This window comes from Mytilus galloprovincialis, chromosome 6 (assembly GCF_965363235.1).
Source record: "Mytilus galloprovincialis chromosome 6, xbMytGall1.hap1.1, whole genome shotgun sequence".
NCBI classification, from domain to species: Eukaryota; Metazoa; Mollusca; class Bivalvia; order Mytilida; family Mytilidae; genus Mytilus; species Mytilus galloprovincialis.
The window spans coordinates 96,321,587-96,340,822 of record NC_134843.1 but is presented as its reverse complement, the minus strand read 5'-3'; the positions used below and the strand labels follow the sequence as shown (position 1 = coordinate 96,340,822).

Genomic DNA, 19,236 nt, shown 5'->3' with positions numbered 1-19,236 from the left:
AGGCAAGTGATTACCCTTTCTGAACACATAGATCACCTGCAAATTTAGGTATGTTTCGTTTCGCTCAGTCTTTACCTTCTATGTTGTGTTTTGTGTCATGTTGTTCATCTGTTTGTCTTTTTCTATTTTAGACATGGCATTGTCAGTTTATTTTTCGACTTAGGCAGCAACCATTTGATCTTGAGGAAACGATGATAGTCCGTCGGAAAGGGACAATAAATGGCTGACCCGTGTTAAGAGGGAGCCATATCTCTTGCACGTTAAAGACACTCTTGTAGATTTTGAAAAAGAGTAGGCTAATACCGCTACAAGGCAGCACTAGCACCCGCAAAGTGGAAAGGGATTAATATAAGTTGCAAAACTTGTTTCCCAATCAACTATAAATAAATATGTTTAAACTAAACCTGAGACTACTATAACACATGTTATAGTAGTCTCAGACTAAACTAACCATTTGATTTTCTGGGGGGGAGGGGGGGCTATGAAATTTGTTCCAAACAAACTTTTTTCCCTGCCCTCGAGCGAAAAACAATCTATTTTTTTGGCGACAAGTTAAAAACATTTTTTTTTCAATTTTAGCATTACATATATAGTGGCAGCTAAGGGTGAAATAAACAATTTTTTTCTCAGGGTCAATAACAAATTATTTTTTTCTCAATAAATTGGAAACAAACTTTTTTTCCAAAAGAATTGTTGAATTGTTGCTGCCTTATGAGTTCGAATGTTAATATTATAGGTGTCTTTCAGTCTGTCTTTCGCATCTTTTTACAGTATGCCAGTGCTTTGATTAAGATTACACCAAACATGAATCTCCCAAACTTTTTTTTAATGAATGAAAATATCTTCTCTCTTTATATGTCTTTTACCAAATAAACCAGACTGAACCCTGACAACTCATTTTACATTTATTGATTTTTCAGCTGTAGATCTACATTATTTTCCAATCACGTCAGAAGTCACTACACATTCCATGCGAATTTATAAATATACACACATGGTAATGTCAAGGTCAAGTATGTCAATTTTATAATACAGACTCACGCTTTTTTATGTAGCCGGTAAGTAACTGATAATTCGCGCTTTATATCGTAATAATAGGCGCTTTTGAAATATAAAACAGCAAATAATATGTTCATAATGGTTTTCCCACACCATTTTCCCCACAGTAAATTAGTGTGCAGTTTATTCTGTCTGGGACACAGACACTTTTTTCTATCAATGGGAAGGTCGATAATGAATTTTATAAATAGGAGTAGTCGACCTTCCCATTGATAAAACAAGACATACAAAAATTTCAGTTTGTACACTTTCCCAAAAATTTCTTATGTCACAAGTTCAGTTCAAGTTCAATATTTTACGGTCAACTAAAACGGCCCAACTAAAACCTGCCAGTACAAAATCTGCCCTAAATTATTACAACGATGACAATGGTTTGGAATGTTACTAACAGGTTGGGGGCAACCCATCAAATTTTTAAGAGGAGTACATTTCTTACAACTGATGAAAAAAGATTATTTTGTGAAAACCACTTATAAGGGCACATATACATGTATATTTATGTTATTTTCTTAAAGAACTATACATTCAGGGAGGGGGGATTCCGTGGGTTGAAAGTTCACTTGGAACTCAATTTATTTTTGGACGAGCATTGCATTAAAATGGGGACATATTGTTGGATCCCCCTCCCTTTTTAACCCCTTTTTTTAAATGGTTAGATCTGCCCCTGACATGTATCCTGAGACTACTTTAACACTTTAATTATAGTCTCTGCATGGGTGGGAAGGTACTTCCTACATACAAATTAATAGAATGTCATGGTGCTGGAAAATATTCTACTTTTCCACACACCACACAAACCCAACCAACATGAAGAAAAGGGTACCTTTTTTACCTTATCAATATATGTAAAGGTATACATTTTTAAGATCTAAATTATATGGAAAGGGTGGAGTATTAACAGAAACCCTGCAGTGGCGGATTTACCGGGGGCACAGGGGGCATGTGCCCCCCCCCCCCCCCAGTTCAGGTCACAAAAAAAAAATTAACATAATTTTATTGCTACTGAATCTTCTTAATATCTAGAGCGGAAATGAATCACAGCTTGATTTGACTTCTTATACTGGCCGTTAATTAATGCCAGCGTCCACATGCATTATTTATGACAACTTATCGATGGGTGTGTAAATGTTGACACCTTTGTGTGTTTTTAAATTCTCTTTGCAAGCTTAAATTATGGAAAATACATTTACATGTTGATTGGAATAGTACGAATTTTTATTGGTTTATAATACAATACAGATTAAAATTGATTACCAGGTGAAACTTCTGATCTGTGTTTTTAAAGAATAGGTACAAATTATATGTTTATGTCGATAATGTTGGTATACATCTATATTTAGGTTCTTAGTTTCTCTCCATTCCAAAATACAGTACTCACATTACCATTTTATTAAGAATTTATGTTTTTTCTCTCTTCAAAACGGTCTTTTTGTGAATTTATTCAGCAACAAATCAAATCATTTATTTTTTAATACCATACACGTTTGTTTTTTAAATGGAATGGAATGTCCTATTTACTTCCCTCTTATTTTCAAGGGAAATCGACAATTTGTCAAACCCCCTTTTTTTCACCGGTCTAGGAAAAACATGATGAATTGACATTTTCTTATAAAAAAAAATCATTAATAAAATGCTAAATTATTTTCCTAAGATCTATTTTGTAACTGAATCTGGGACTTAATCATTTCTTTAAATGCCCGAGCATTATATGTTATTCAGGTCTCAGACAGGGTATATACTGTGACATTCCCGGCTTAGAGTTTATATCCCCTGAGCCGAAGGCGAAGGGGATATAAGCCCTAAGCCGGGAATGTCACAGTATATACCCTTTCTGAGACCTGAATTACACATATATTACGGATTACCCCTGACTTAATGTTATTTTCCAGTGCAGGTATTTGTTGACAACACATATATATTGAAAAACCCAACCTGATATGTTTGGCATACGTGAAGGATTTTCTAATTTGCTGTGAACATAATTTTATCGTGTATGTAATAATTTATAATAACACTTTTAACATCAAATTAAAGTATTAAAAGTGTTAATTGCGTGATTTTGTATCAAAAATGTATTATTGACTGAAGCACGTCATTATTTTCCCTCTGTGAACCTCTGACAGTCTGATAGCTTCTGACTACGTCACATAGTAACCGGTGTTATGATGACGTTTTTGAAGTTCCAATTGGGGATAAAAACGTCGTATATACCCCGGCAGTTTCCTGAATATATACTGACATCTCTGTGTTGTTATCCAATCAGAAACCTCGACACATTTGTAATCCGTAATATACAGTTATATTTGTTTATTTTTATTGTTTCAATTGCCATGTACATGTATGAGGCTAAAAAAGGTCACCATTTGTAAGGATATGAAGGTGTTTTACAGATATTAGAATAATGTACAAAAAAGTAAGTCTGGAAGCAAGACCAAAAAAATAAAGAGGTGATGAAGAAAATATTGATTGATTGTATATTGTTTAACGTCCAGTTGCAAACATGGCAAATATATGATGCATGTTGAGGACAGATATAATAACAGATCAATTGGCAGGAAAAGAAAGTTTAAAGTGAAATAGTAAAAACAATAAAAAAAAATCTAGAAATATAGAGATATAGAAACGATGATCTGACCCTCCCCCCTTTTAAAAAACAACAACCAAAAAACAAAACACCCACACTCGCATATACCGTATATACATCTCTAAAAAATCTAAAATTTAGGTTTCATGGTGCCCCCCCAGACATCAAGGTTCTGGATCCGCCCCTGCCCTGGGTCACTCTTTGGCAATAAAGTATTGGAGTTATTGCCCTATGATGATTTTTACCTTTTTTTGGTGTTGTGCTTTATACGATTTATTTTATAATAGATAGATAGAAACTTAAATAAGCAAAATTGATAAGCAAGACAAGATCTACTGACAAGTCAAATTTTGTCTTAAAAGTTAGTAGACTGTCACTCTTTTTAGGAGTGATTGCCCTTAATTTAGGAATTTTTTTTTACCCTCTTTTGTGTTTGGAATCTAAAGAAGATAGATAGAAACTAAATAGACTTATTGATCTTCAATACATGATCAAATTTGTTGTCATGATTTTTAATCTTGCCTACTGAATGTTGGAGAGTGTCATTTGTTGAATATGTATATAGACTAATGTGAGGCCAGGGACACAGGCTATTCAGAGCCTCTAGTTTCTTTTCTACAACAACAAAATGACCCCTTGTCTGAGGGATTGTCCGTCATTTTAGGGATATCCCTCGTTAAAGGGATTGTTTCCAACCTGAATAATATTTTTGATGATCGAGAAAAATACTGTACAAACCTTCAGGACATTAATTATTAAGTTACTTCCCTACAGCGATATGATTTGTATATTTATAAACCATTATTTAATTACTATCTTAACAAGTTTAAGTCTTGCTCTGATCTTTCAATGGGGACAATGATGGGAGAAATGTTATATCTTTGATTATTCTGTGAACATATCAATCAAACCTTTTGGACATTAATTATTACAGATTTAGTACTTTAGGCCCCAGTCACGGCCCCAGTTGGTCAAAGTCCTAATCAATCTGTAGATATTTCTCAAGTTTGTCTGTTCCTGCTGACCAACAACCAACATGTTTATCAACAGATCAGGAATAGTCTACATGTGTAGTAGAAGAGTTTTCAATTTTGATTGATTGAATGAACTTCCCTGGTTGACATGGTGTCATTCTGGGGAAAAGTATCATATAAAATTGATTGATTGATTTTTTGTCACTCAATGTCCAGTGGCAAATATTTCATTTATGTTCAGATGTCAAATTTCAAGAAAAAGCACCTGTTTGAAGATCATGCATAGGCAATTCCATGAAAAATATAAATTTCAGAAATACCAATGAAAATTGGCTTCAAAGATTGTTAAGTTGAACTTCTATATAAATGTCATAAAGATTTTGAATCGATATAAACATGATCAAGCAGTACTATAGATTTTAATGATAAAAATTTAGAATAGGATGATACATAGAAGTCAATATCTGAAACATACTTTGTAATAACAATAACTCAGCATAACAACAAAACTTTTATGCAAAGGGAATTAAAGTCAGATTGTGTTTCTTTCTGAACATCTCTTCCAGACATGTTGCAAAAATATGCAAAAATATATTTTTTTGTTTCAAAATATTTGACCTACAAGTGTATCTATCAATAAACCAAAGAACCATCTTGAAATTTAATGATAAACTATTAGCAAAAGTAATTTTTGTTAAGTGCATTTAATATTTATACTTACACTTTCGAAATGAATTGATTGATTGTTGGTTGCTTAATGTCCAGTGGCAAATATTTCATTAATATTAAGGACTTACAAAATCAATGGGAGATAATTAATATGGAAGCTGATTTTTGCGTTTTTAATTTTTCAAGAAAATAAGCCCTGTAATATTTTAAAAGTATAAGTTAAAGCAAAACTCTCATTGTTATAACCAATATTATTTTGGTTAATTTTCCCTCATTATGGAAAATTCCAGTTTCCCTTATATAACCCATATAAGGTAACTGTGATTTCATTAATTTAAATGTATTTTAAGGAAAAAACAAAGTAATGACTCTCCTATTTCATTTTGAAATTTGAAAGTACATTGACCTAAAAGTCTTAAGAAAATGCTATCATCAAATATTTAGACCCCCTAGCAACCTTAACTGTTATTGTTCTAAACTTGATATAGGAAGATGTGGTATGAGTGTCAATGAGACAAATCTCCATCCAAGTAACAATTTATAAAAGTAAACCATTATAGGTCAAGGTAGGGCCTTCAAAACAGAGCTTTGGCTCACACTGAACAGCAAGCTATAAAGAGCCCCAAAAATTACTAGTGTTAACCCATTCAAACGGTCTAATCTATATAAACGAAAAATGAGAAACGCTTATGAACCATATATATAAAAAGAAGACAACCACTGAACATCAGACTGACTTAGGACAAGTGCAAACAATTCTCACTGTATTGAAGACACATTGGGGGCCTTCGGCTGTTGTCTGCTCTAATGTCGGGTTGTTGTCTCTGACACATTTCCATTTTCAATTTTACATAACACATTTTCACAGTTATAGTGCTTATATAGGAGCACATCACCTGGATCAGAAGTTTCCCAGTGAAATACTTTATTTTTAGAGCCTATAAAGTAATGACAAATATAATTAAAGCTCCCTGGAATAAACTTTTTTTTTTAAATTTCTTATATTTAGATTACTCACATTATTTAATTCAACTTGTTTAAAATTTAAAGATTTTTGTTTAAATTGGGAAGTAAATTGATTAAAATGAAAGAACCAAATAGTTATTTAGAGAGTACATGTATTAGTAAAATTTCTCAATAATTACCAATAAGTCATTCGCTAACATAACTATAAGCTATAGACAGAAGTGATTGAATTAAACTACTTCTACCATGTTGATATTTGTATTAAGTAAAAGTGTGCCCCCCCCCCCCCAAAAAAAAAAAAAACTACTAAAAAAGCATCTAATAAACATAAAAATAAAAAAAAAATGCATTTATATTTTCACCTTTGGCATCATTTTTTTAGTACTACCTTAATCAACTTTTAATAAATGATGTAATAAGATTTTAAGAACTGCACCCCAGTGACATCTCTAAATAAACACACCTGGATACTAAATTCACCATGGGTACATGTACATTTAAAATTTAAAAAGATGTGTACTGATATGATAGGTTGATTTAAGCTAGTCAAGGTCAGACCTAGCTGATATAAAAGTCAACATGTCATGATCATCAATGCTAAATCAGCTGTTTAATACTTCTCCTTCAATTCAGTGTTACACATGCACTTATGGTGGTCAATTTTAGGTAGGAAATTTTCCATTATTACTCTGAAAACTTGATATGTTAAAGAATACAACAAACTAATTACTTAGCTGATGTACATGTATTTGTAAGCAGGAACATACCGGTATATATTTTTCCAAGATGCAAGTAAGCTTAATGTATACTTTAAACATAATAAGACATAATAAGAGTATGTATTTAACCACTTTGTGGACAATGAGTCTGTGTAGTATGTGCACCTTTTTGTTTTGAAACATCGGTCATGATTTAGTCACTGTTTGTCACATTCTCTTAATACAATTTATCAATACCTAAACAACTTAGTAACTTTGTTTTTTCAGTAACAATAATAAGCTTTCATATACTTTTGTATCTAGTGGTAAATTTCCACAGTGTAAAGATGAGCTATACAAGATATCTATGAAAGCTTGTTTTGGATTACAACAATGCCTAGCATCATCAAATCCTAGTGTCTCAACTTTAATGCACCTTTATGACCATACAATTCTACCTATTTTAATGTATGGCAGTGAAATATGGGGAATGTTTTCAACCACTTCAGTGGCATGTAAGAAGAATAATGATTATATTTTAGAAAAGGTTTATTCAAAAGACATATCTGAAAAGTCGCCACACAAAATTCATGAAATATATTCTTGGGGTTAACAGAAAAGCAAGAAATTTGGTGTTATGTCTGAATAAAGAAGAAGATTTCCAGTATATTTTTCGATTTTATTGGCAATGTTAAAATATGCTCATAGGTTAGAGAACACACAGGATGGTTTATTATATGATGCATATATTTGTAATAAAAAGTTACATGCAAACAATATCACTACATGGTTTTCTAGTATTGACTATTTAATGAAAGAACTAGAATTAAACCCCTTTACAAATAGAAAAATTGTTGATTTTTTTGTTTCTGTTCTCTAACTTAAGTTTGCCTCAAATAAATCTTGTGAAACTTATAAACAATGCTACAGTAATTACCACAAAACTCAGATCTAGTACAATTATGGGTAGTGTCGCTTTTCAGTTCTTGAGTTATGTCCCTTTATAACGTCATATGCAAGCAGGGGTATCATCTGTGTCCCATGGAACATTCCCCATTCATTATTCATATTAATACTGGGTATTTTGAAAATTGAGATCAAGTTAATACAAGAGAAGTCAGATTTCCTTGACAACATGAAATCCTTTCATCCACATGGTACAAAAATGTAAGTATGGGATGAATTGATTTGTGACATATGATTGAATATTTATTTTTGGTCACTATTATATCATGTATATTGATGTTTTATATTTTTCAGACTATAAATTGATTGACTATGGCTCAGATTGGTGTGAGGAGGTTTAGGGATTTAAGAAGATTAGAGAAATGTGGAAAACAGCTTTTAACCAGAACATCCAGATTAAAACCAAAAGGTACAGAAAACGTTTATGTAATGAGTTGATAAAAAAAATCGACTTCTGTTAGAAGAACTTGCAAATTTATTATTTGATTAAAAAAAATAATTTCTGAACAAGCTCCTCATAAATTTGTTTTGATGAGTTCCCATTATTTGATATACTTAAATAGCTTTAAAAATACAAGAGATAAATGGTATCATGATTTGCCGACATGTCAGATAACGTCCACTGAGTCTATTAGTTATCCATATGGTTAAACTGATATATGAAACAAAAATTATTACGGTATATATAAGGCTGCAATTTAGCCATTAATTATTATTATTTTGTTTATATGGGGGTGTGGTCAGTTCATGAAACATTGTTAAGCACTGATTTGATATGATTGTATGGTCAAAAGTCTTTGAGGGGCCTCAGTGGCCAAGTTTTCTAAGTAGTTACTACTGTAATCACTAGCCAGTCAACACTGAGGTTGTGAGTTCAAACCCCGCTCTGGCATTTGCACTGGACTGAGTCGATTTCAATCTTAATTGACTAGATATATCATTTTTGTCAAGCCTTCAACTTAAGTCGAAAAAGCGAGACATACCAAATAAGACAGAAGCTTGTTTATGATCATAAGATAGTATCCAGAAGTAAATTTGTTAAAATAATTTATTTTTTCCGTAATTGACTTAAGAATTGAATGCTTCTTTTTGTAACTTCATTGGGGTGTAAAAGTGTTGACCGAAGTACATTTTGTATGAAGCGCAGAAGCGCTTCATTCTAAAAATGTGCGCACAGTCAGCTGAAGGATGCCTCCGTGTGCGGGAATTTCTCGCTACATTGAAAACCTGTTCGTGACCTTCTGCTGTTGTTTTTTCTATGGTCGGGTTGTTGTCTCTTTGACACATTCCCAATTTCCATTCTCAATTTTATTATAATTACATTTTTTAGCTAGGATTATGAAAACACGATTTTTATCAAGTTTTTATTTAATTTACCTGTGCACTTTATTGTGGGACCTCATGTCATCATGAATGATAAATTTTATTGTGTAATGAAGTTGATAAAGGAATAAAGTGAGATTGCAGTGTAGCCAATCAGATTAACATATATATTTAAATGAAACATACATCTAATGTAATTATTTGTAAATTGACTTAGTTTTTCTGGCAAGAAACAATACTTTCACTCTGTGGTTAAAGTTTTTAAAATTTTAATAACTTTCTTAAACTATCCTGAATTCTTACCAAATTTGGACAGAAGCTTCTTACAATCAAAAGATAGTATTGAGAAAAAAATTTTTATTGACTTTTTTCCTCATTTTTTGTTGAGCATGCGATTAACAGCAAAAGTAGGCGAGACACTGAGTTCCGTTGAACCCTTACAAATTTTTTCTATCAAAGGTTGTTGGTTTTCTACAGACACTCTGGCTTCCTCCAGCAATAAAAACTGGCTACCATGAAATAGCCCAAAAGTTGTGCTTTTAAAAAATAGGTGTTGAAAAACATAATATCAAATCAAAGCAAAAGTCTTCATTTGAATGGGAACTGGAATGCAACAGCTAATAACACGCATAAAGCAGTAAGGCATAGAAATATAGTATTTGCCATAATACATAATTAACAGCGCCTGGTAGTGATGTTTCATAGTCTGACTGGTTTCTAACATAAGAGGTCTCTAAACACATTATCTCCAAATGAAGCTTTTGTTAGTAGAAACCAAAATACAGTTAGGCTTAAAAAAAACACTTTCTTCTTATGACTCTACTGAAAATCTTGAAATGGCTAATATAATACATCCAAAATGCTGGAAAGATAAGTATTATATAAAATGAAATCCACTGAAATTGATGACGTGGAACCAAACTCGGCCAAAATGATATGATAATTAATCTGATAACATCAATAATTTAATGGTTGTATTTGCCATGATTTAGGTACCAAAGACAAGAGATTAACAACCTGTAAACATGTTTAGCCCACAGTATTTTTGTGTCTGTCCCAAGTCAGGAACTTCTGGCCTTTGTAAGTCTTGGTTTTTTAAATTTTTTTTTGTTCATTTATATGTTTTGGAGATTAGTATATATTACATCTTGAAATTGTATGGAACACAGGGTGCCACATTTTGTTAAAGACCCATTAGTGGCCTTGGGCTGTTTTCTGCTCTTTGGTCAAGTTGTTGTCTCTTTGTCAAATTTCCCCATTTCTGATTCTAAATGTTATCTGCTCTAATTCTGTGCTGTCATTCATTTGTTTCAATGGTAATATTTTTATATTTCAGATCAACACCACAATCTGCTACCATGCAGAACTGTGAGTGGGAGCAACCAGTACAGAAATAGATCCCAGACCATGAAGAGTGTGACGCCAACACACAATAAGAAAGTACAGCTAGTCATCTTTGATAAAGATGGAACTCTTATATGCTTTCATTCCATGTGGGCCCCATGGTCCAGAAAATTGGCTGCAAAGTAAATATTTTCATTTATTTTTTATGGATACCAGATATAAGTATATTGTTGTGGATATTTGATTTTGTCAAAGTTTGCATTTGTATACTAGGTTGATTAGCCTATAGAAATAATAGGTGTACATTGGTACACCTATCTTATACCTCTGAATCCAAGAAAACTTGAATATGACAAATAATAATGCATTTATAGTTGTAAAGCTTGTCTAAAGAAGTCATTTAGCAATGTATCCACTAAATATATACTGTGGATTCATTTATTTTCGTGGGTACCAATTTTCATGGATTAAGGAAAACTTGCATGTTCGTGGATATTTGTTTTTCTGGTTTTGTCGAAGTCTGCATATATTAAGCTTATAGAAAATTTGTTATACATTGAACATTTAGGTTAACCTGGACCCATAAAAGCCATGAAAATTGGTATCCAACAAATAATAATGAATCCACAATACTTCGGTAGACTTTTTTTATTGGGTGTTTATGTCTGTTTTGAAAGATCATTATTGAATGTCTGCTTTGGATTTCATTGAAATGAATTAACCATCTTCTCCAAAACCACTTGGGCACAAATTGATATATATTTGAAAAGTTTGAGGACTATATTTCTTGGGACTTGGGAACTTAGTCATAATTTTGTTTTCAAAAGATGGTATCAAATTTTGTTTTCAACCATATTCATGATATTTAAGCAAAATGCAAGATTTTGGTAATTTTCAACTATTTAGGAATCAATATAATGCATGCTATAGCTAGTATCATCAAAATAATTAATCAATATGTTTGGTTGTTCATTTTGTGTATTAATTTTGTTTTTAGGTTGGAAACTGCAACAGGGTTAAATATAGAAGATAAAATATTTGAAACACTTGGATTTTGTTCTGAAACTGAGACAATCCAACCAGGTCTCCTAGCAGAGGCAACAACATCTATTATCAAAGATGAACTAGCTAAAATGTTGATTAATGAAGGCGTTGACGAGGATGAGGCGAGAGGAATTCTTGATCAGAACTGGGAGGAAGGAGAAAATAAAAATCCAAAACATTTAAAATCTGTTGGTGACTTAAAGACATTGTTTGAAATATTAAAAAAGAATGATATTAAAATTGCTGTTTGCACTGCGGACAATAGAGAAGGATCTTTAGCTGGTCTTGCAGAGCTAGGACTAAAAGATTACATTGATGTTCTTATCTGTGGGGACGATCCCCATACTGAAGCAAAACCAGCTCCACATAATGCATGGAAGATTTGCAAAGAATTGGGAGTTGATCCAAAACAGACTGTAATGGTTGGAGATACACAAACAGACATATTGATGTCTAAACGGGCAAACTTAGGTTTAACTGTTGGTGTTCTAAGTGGTGTCGGAGGCACTAGTGATTTATTACCGGGAGCTGATCATGTAATTACAGACATTCAGGATCTTCTTCCTTTAGTTATGCCATATGAAGATTGGAAAGATTGCTATGTATACAAAACAGATGAAAGAGTACTTGTCGAGCCACATCATTATGACGAACAAATTACTAAGAAAGTACCTACAACTGGCAAAAGAAAGTTCTCCCTGGTGGTGTTCGACTTTCATGGTACACTCATCTGCCTTCATACCAAGTCATCTAAATGGACCAAAGCCATTTGTAAAAGGTGAGAATCTCGATTTTTTTGGGCCTCCATGATTCAAATTAGAACATTTGGGTTATATAATATGAAACTAATTCTCAAATACCTTGTATAATATATATGTGAAATGTAGTAACTAATAGAACAAAAGTTCTAATCATGAAAAAAGTTATATTGAATTTCAGTAAATTTTACTTGATTTTTAGGGCCCTGCCAACTTAAGTTGGGACCATATAGTTTTATTCTTGTAAATTTTATTATCTGTTACAATTGGTTCAGCTCTACTGATTTAACTAAAATTATGGACTTTGGTGTTTCAAAATTTCCAGACCACTCCTAATAATGGCTTTCATGTGGGTTTCTTTTTGCAAGCAGTGCCATTCCTGTCATTCCAACATCATATCAAGCAACCTCTGTTTAAAACATTATCATACCTTATTTTACAATTAAATAACATACACATTATCAGACATATATATAAAAAGATTTGCCACCATTGATGAAAAGTTTTTTTTATGAATAAATCAATTTTGAAAACTTACTAAGTATATTGTTTTTAGATTTTGCTCTATAGAAAATTATGCATATAACTAGAAATTAATTGACAAGTTCTCAAATCAGTATCCAATATTTTAACCCTTTCTTGAAATGCAAATACTTCTTGTGTCAGAATGAAGCAAAATAAGCAAAAAAAACCAACTTTTTCTGCTTTGATTCAGATTATGTACATGTATGTAAGACAGATCACTGATGTTTTTTACTGCAACTGGAGAAATTATTGAATGTTTTGTATTTTTATACTTTCTTATAAAAATTCAAGCTCTTATGATACATGTGATAATTAGACATCAGTAGGCTTTTAATTAGCCATTACCCATCTTGTAGACCATGGCACATCAGCGAAAGAACCATGGCACCTTGCACAGATTATTGCACATCTCCATGACAATCACACTTCAGTGTCTCCTTTGCACCTTCAGGTCCTACAGATATATACATGTATCAATCTTCAGGCTTGGTCATCAGCATAATAGACCATGTTTGTAAAATTTCCATTTGACACGATATAATTTCCAAATGCATTTAAGTAGCATATATATGTACCAAATTTTAAAAAAGTAGCATAGAATGTTATATAATGGTTAAGAAATATATTAAGTTTAAACTGTCAAATTGGAGTGTATTTAATATATCTTAATTTAACTCTTTTCAGATTTGAAGAGAAAACTGGGTTAAAAATTGGACCACTTATTGCAGACACACTTGGGTATTGTGAAATGACGAAGAAAGTTTCTGAAGGTGTTCTATCAGAGGGAACTTGGTATGAAATTAAAAAGTCAATGGTGGATGTTGTGAGAAAGCAAGGAATTCCATATCAAGAAGCTGTTATCCTCACAAACCAAGTTATAAAAGAATGTGAACATATTTGGTATCAGGACTCAAAAACTCTCAACAAAGATATCAAAGAATTTTTTCAACTTTTAAAAAATGCTGGTATGAAAATTGCTGTTTCAGCTGCAGACGAAAGAGATAATGTCTTCAAAGAATTTCAAAACTTAGGGGTTATGAATTATATAGATTTCCTTCTATGTGATGGTGATCCTCATGCTATTACTCCACTTGGTAGACATAATATAGAGTTTATATGTGAGCAATTAGATATTGATCCATCTGAAACCGTTCTTGTCGGTGATGCTACAGCCGATTTTATAAATGTGGACACTACAAAATGTATTGGTGTTTTAACTGGTGTAGCATCAAAGCAACAGCTAGAAGATCATACTGATATTATCGTAGAATCTGTTGATGACGTACTTGACCATGTCATTGGTACATCACCGTCTCTTCCTCCGCAATCACCTAGGCAACCATCACGTCAATCTGCTCCAATGTCTATGGCTGGTGGGCCTTTTTCTACAATCAAAAGATCGTTTTCTACCAGTACTTCCAGACATTACAGTACAAAATCTGACATAAGTAGCGTTCACGATTATGTTATCGTAGGAGCTGGGTCTGCTGGCTGTGTTTTAGCCAATCGATTGTCAGCTAATGAAGAGAACAAAGTATTGGTTCTGGAAGCTGGACCAAAAGATTACACATGGAAAATACACATGCCTGCAGCATTGATGTATAACCTGTGTGATGATAATTATAATTGGTACTATCATACAGAGCCAGAAAAAGGAATGAATGATCGTGTAATGTACTGGCCAAGAGGAAGAGTATGGGGAGGATCATCCTCTTTGAATGCCATGGTGTACATCAGGGGGAATGCATTAGATTATGACGGTTGGGAAAAGTTAGGCGCTACTTCTTGGTCTTATGCGGACTGCCTACCATATTTCAGGAAAGCTCAGTGTCATGAATTAGGAGAAAACGATTATAGAGGTGGCAGTGGTCCATTACATGTGTCTAGGGGAAAGAACAAAAATCCACTATTCCAAGCTTTTATAGATGCTGGGGTAGAAGCTGGTTACCCTTTCACTGATGATATGAATGGGTACCAGCAGGAAGGACTTGGATGGATGGATATGACAATTCATAAAGGATTACGTTGGAGTGCAGCATCGGCATATCTACGTCCTGCAAATAAAAGAAACAATTTGACAGCAGAAGTTAAAGCATTAACCAATAGAATTATTTTTGACAATAATCGTGCAGTAGGGGTGGAATATGAACAAGGTGGTGTTGTGAAAAGAGCAATGGCAAACAAGGAAGTAATATTAAGTGGTGGAGCGATAAATTCACCACAGCTTTTGATGTTATCTGGAATAGGAAATGCAGATGACTTAAACAAACTGAACATACCAGTGGTACAGAATTTACCTGGCGTTGGAGAAAACCTACAGGATCATTTAGAAGTCTATGTACAATATGAACTTACTCAGCCTTTATCTTTATATAAAGCACAATGGAAATTTCCTCACAACATGATCCGCATAGGTCTACAATGGTTTGCAACACAAAAAGGAGATGGTGCATCAGCACATTTAGAGTCTGGAGGATTTATAAGAAGTAGAGCAGGAGTAGAGTTTCCAGATATTCAATTTCATTTCTTACCTTCTACAGTAAACGACCATGGAAGGAAAATGGGGGACAGACATGCATGTCAGGTTCATGTCGGAACATTAAGACCAACAAGTCGAGGTCACATAAAACTGAAAAGTAATAATCCAAGAGATCACCCAAAACTTGTTGCTAATTATATGTCTACTCAGGATGATATTGAAGATATGAGAAATAGTGTAAGATTGGCAAGGGAAATATTCCAACAGAAAGCTTTCCAACCTTATGTAGGACCAGAACTTAATCCAGGATCCAAAGTTCAGTCTGATGCTGAAATAGACGAATATGTTCGTAGAATGGGGGATAGTGCATATCACCCATCATGTACGTGTAAAATGGGATCACCTTCAGATACAATGACAGTGGTTGATCCAGAAACCAAAGTTCTAGGTATAGAAGGATTAAGAGTTGTAGATGCTTCTATAATGCCTGCAATGGTTAGTGGAAATTTAAATGGACCAACAATTATGGTTGCTGAGAAAGCAGCAGACATTATCCTTGGAAACAAACCTTTACCAAAATCTAACGCTCCAGTGTATCGACCGAAAACTTTAGAAACACAAAGGTGAAAATGTTTCAAAAGTTTTCATTAATTTGTACATGTTGTATGAAAGACTTCAAGGTTGAAAGAAGTTCCCTATAGCACTAGCTAATGTGGTTCTGAACAAATGGCCAATACATTTACTTACTTACTTTTGTTATGCCCCTTTGAACAAATGGTATATATGAACACTGTGTAACCTTTGTCTGTCCTAGACCTTTAAAATAAGAAAGCTGTCCAGTTTTGTTTTTTTTATACCTTGACATTTATTAATTTTTACTACATTTTGTTAACTATGGTGTTTTACATTTGAAGTAAAATAAATTTGATGTTTATTTCAAAAACTGTGAACACAATTTTGCCAGTGTATTGTCCTGAGTACACCTCGGCTTTCATATATTTTAGGCATAAACAACTGTAAGGCAGGGGTATTTTTTGTTGTATCAACATTTTATTAGTACAGGTATGTTATGTTAATGCTTAGTTGAGAAACTTGTTTAATTAAGAAACTTGTTTAACAAGTACCAAAAATATTTATGTCTTAGTTTGTTACAAGTTTTTAGATGGATATAGTATTGTAATAATATAGTAGCTCCATGAGTCAAATAGCTTTCCTATTTATTTTCTAACATTGTTTGGAATTTGTAATAGTAAACCAATTGTTCTAATGTTTCAAATCAATGTACTGGATATTCTGATATTAATTTCATAAATAAATGCTTTTAAATTGTTTTGATTTTATACAAAAACATGTTGTACTTTTAGTCTTTTCTCAATTTATTAAAGGGCAATTACTCTGCAATGCAGTTCCATTGCTAAAAATTTCAAATATTCTACCACAAATTGGTAATAAACACGGACTTAAAAAACATTTTCTAGAATTATTATTAAAAATTACAAAAAAATAGTGAACCTATTCTCTTTTAAAATGTTATACCTTGTTGCTGCTTGAAGACAAATTATTATTATAAAGTATAAGAATAAGAGAACAATGAAATTTAAAATAGCACAATAAATATGCTAAAACCGTCTTTTAAACTATATATAAAGGATATCTGAAATCCAACAATTTTTTTGAGACATGAAATTTTGTGATAATGTGTATCTCAACATATTTATTTTTTGTGTAAAATGTATGTAAAAGTATGGCAATTTATTTTACTGTGATATATTATTTCATAGTGAAGATATGACAATCATGAATGGCACTCTCAAATCTTCAAATAACCTGCCTATTAGATATAAAAAAATATGTACAAACAGTGTAACATTTATTTTGTTGGTGGATACCTCAGAGTTGTTTTATCTTTACAAAGCTATACTGTTACTTATAAAATATTAAAATTGTTTCTTTAACAGTTCATGCATTAAAATATATACCACTAGACAAACAAAACTCGATCTTTAACTTGAACAGATAAAATGCCTTTAAACTTATGCAGTAGACATTTATAAAATATAAAAAGTTGTTTTTATTTTTTTGTTTTTTCACTGTATATGGTTAGAAATAGAAGAGTTAATATTATTTTTATTGTTTAAAGAATGTTTCTAAATGATAAATGTTTTTGTTTTCACATGAGATAACAGGGTATTGTTGCTTTTGTATTTAAAATTTGTAGTTTTCAAGAATAAATGACCACACAAATGTGCAATGGAGGGAATCAATACTTAATTTAATAAATATAGAATTATGTTAGCATGCTTTTATATAATTTATAATCATATAAAAAAGAAGATGTGGTATGAGTGCCAATGAGACAACTCTTCACTCTAATCATAGTTATACTGGAACTTAAAATGAAGGAACAGTATGCTGGGGAAGACATGTAACCAATGGTAACTCAAAGATACTTTATATACAGTTGTATTAGCGTGGAACATCTTTGCATGGAGATTATCTTATCCAAAACCTCAGTTATGTTCCATTGACTTTCAACATTTGCAGTTTAAATGTTTACTTATTTTATTATGTCTGTTAAGGAGAACAATAAATGATTGGCCAAAGGTATTTGGTATGAAGTTGTATAATATTGGTACATTTATCTATTTTAAAAGTAATGTGATTGAGAGATAAATACTGAAAATGGTCAAAATAAATAAGGTCAAAAAGGTCATAGCTGTGTAAAATGGTAGTCCATTGCAACATCCTTACTCTGCATGGTACTTGTTATAAAGTTACCGTTATTTCATCTTGCTGAAATCACAATCAGTTTTTGGTGAGTTCGTGTTTCTCAGTTTTGGTTCTCGTGTGGTTCAAATGGTCATGAGAAAGGAGGAGATAAAAATGTCAATTGCATAACAATTGGATGACAATGAGCAAGGTTAGAACAAGCAGATTTATTTACATGCCAAACATATATGTACATCTTTTAAATATCACTCAATAAACCAAATATAGTGACATATAGCACATCAGATGAGGACCAATTTACACAATGTTGACATCAACCAGTGAATCATGACAATAAGGTCAAGGTCATATGATACTGACATGTACACCTTATAATTATTCCATACACCAATTAGAGTTGACCTGTTATTATAGTACATGTATCAGAGAAACAGATCTATGAACCATGAAAATGATGTCACGGTTAGATGTCATCTACCAGACAGACATGAACACCTTGGTCATTTAATTCATAATATAGTAAACATACTGTGGATTGATAAAAACTTGGGTTTTTGTGGGTATTTGATTTCGTGGTTTTGCCATCTCTGCATACAAAACCTGTAGGCAATTTGTTATTCGTTGAACATGTACCCACAAAACCCACGGAAATTGTTATCCAACAATTATTAATGAATCCATAGTATTACTTTCAATGTCACGTAAACACAAAAACTTTATATCAACTTTAGAATTATGCAAATGAGGTCAAGGACAATGGTCATATGACAGACAGAAATGACACGAGTATTGCATTCCGTAGAAATTTTCAATAGTTCTAGAAAATAAGGTGATGTAACACAAATGAAAAAGTGGTCCTAATAAGTCAAGTTAGCTTTGTTAGTGGATGAAAAACATGGTGCCAAGCATATTGTCCATTTTTTCTCCTAAAGATATATATAATACTATTTGTCCACGTATGACTTAGAAAGATGGCTAATAACTAAGACTTTGGTACAAAATATGTCTATAGAACATGATTCAGGATGACATGAAGACTTCTATTTACATGGTACTTCTGTGTCATTACTGAGTGATTTAATCTATATCAGGTACAAGACTAACTATCTCTATAGAC

General features: G+C 32.4%; 1 protein-coding gene across 2 annotated transcripts; it reads left to right on the top strand.

Annotated features, from left to right (window-relative positions):
• The first annotated feature begins 967 nt into the window (after positions 1–967).
• Positions 968–17,684, top strand: LOC143080839 (uncharacterized). 2 transcript variants are annotated; one of them, XM_076256903.1, is made up of 5 exons: positions 968–1,058; positions 8,211–8,325; positions 10,576–10,765; positions 11,581–12,405; positions 13,595–17,684. In XM_076256903.1, the coding sequence occupies exons 2-5, from the start codon at positions 8,229–8,231 to the stop codon at positions 16,014–16,016; spliced, it is 3,534 nt and encodes a 1,177-aa protein (XP_076113018.1). In that variant the 5' UTR covers positions 968–1,058; positions 8,211–8,228; the 3' UTR covers positions 16,017–17,684. The 2 variants fall into 2 exon arrangements, with proteins under 2 accessions (XP_076113018.1, XP_076113019.1); XM_076256904.1 differs by lacking the exon at positions 968–1,058 and adding an exon at positions 6,806–6,918.
• Positions 17,685–19,236: the final 1,552 nt, after the last annotated feature.

Bases quoted from the DNA above. Each gene is read 5' to 3' on its own strand.
- LOC143080839 (XM_076256903.1), top strand. From the start codon at position 8,229: ATGGCTCAGATTGGTGTGAGGAGGTTTAGGGATTTAAGAAGATTAGAG. The intron at 8,326-10,575 runs GTACAGAAAACG...TTTATATTTCAG, and splicing joins ATCCAGATTAAAACCAAAAG to ATCAACACCACAATCTGCTA. The intron at 12,406-13,594 runs GTGAGAATCTCG...AACTCTTTTCAG, and splicing joins ACCAAAGCCATTTGTAAAAG to ATTTGAAGAGAAAACTGGGT.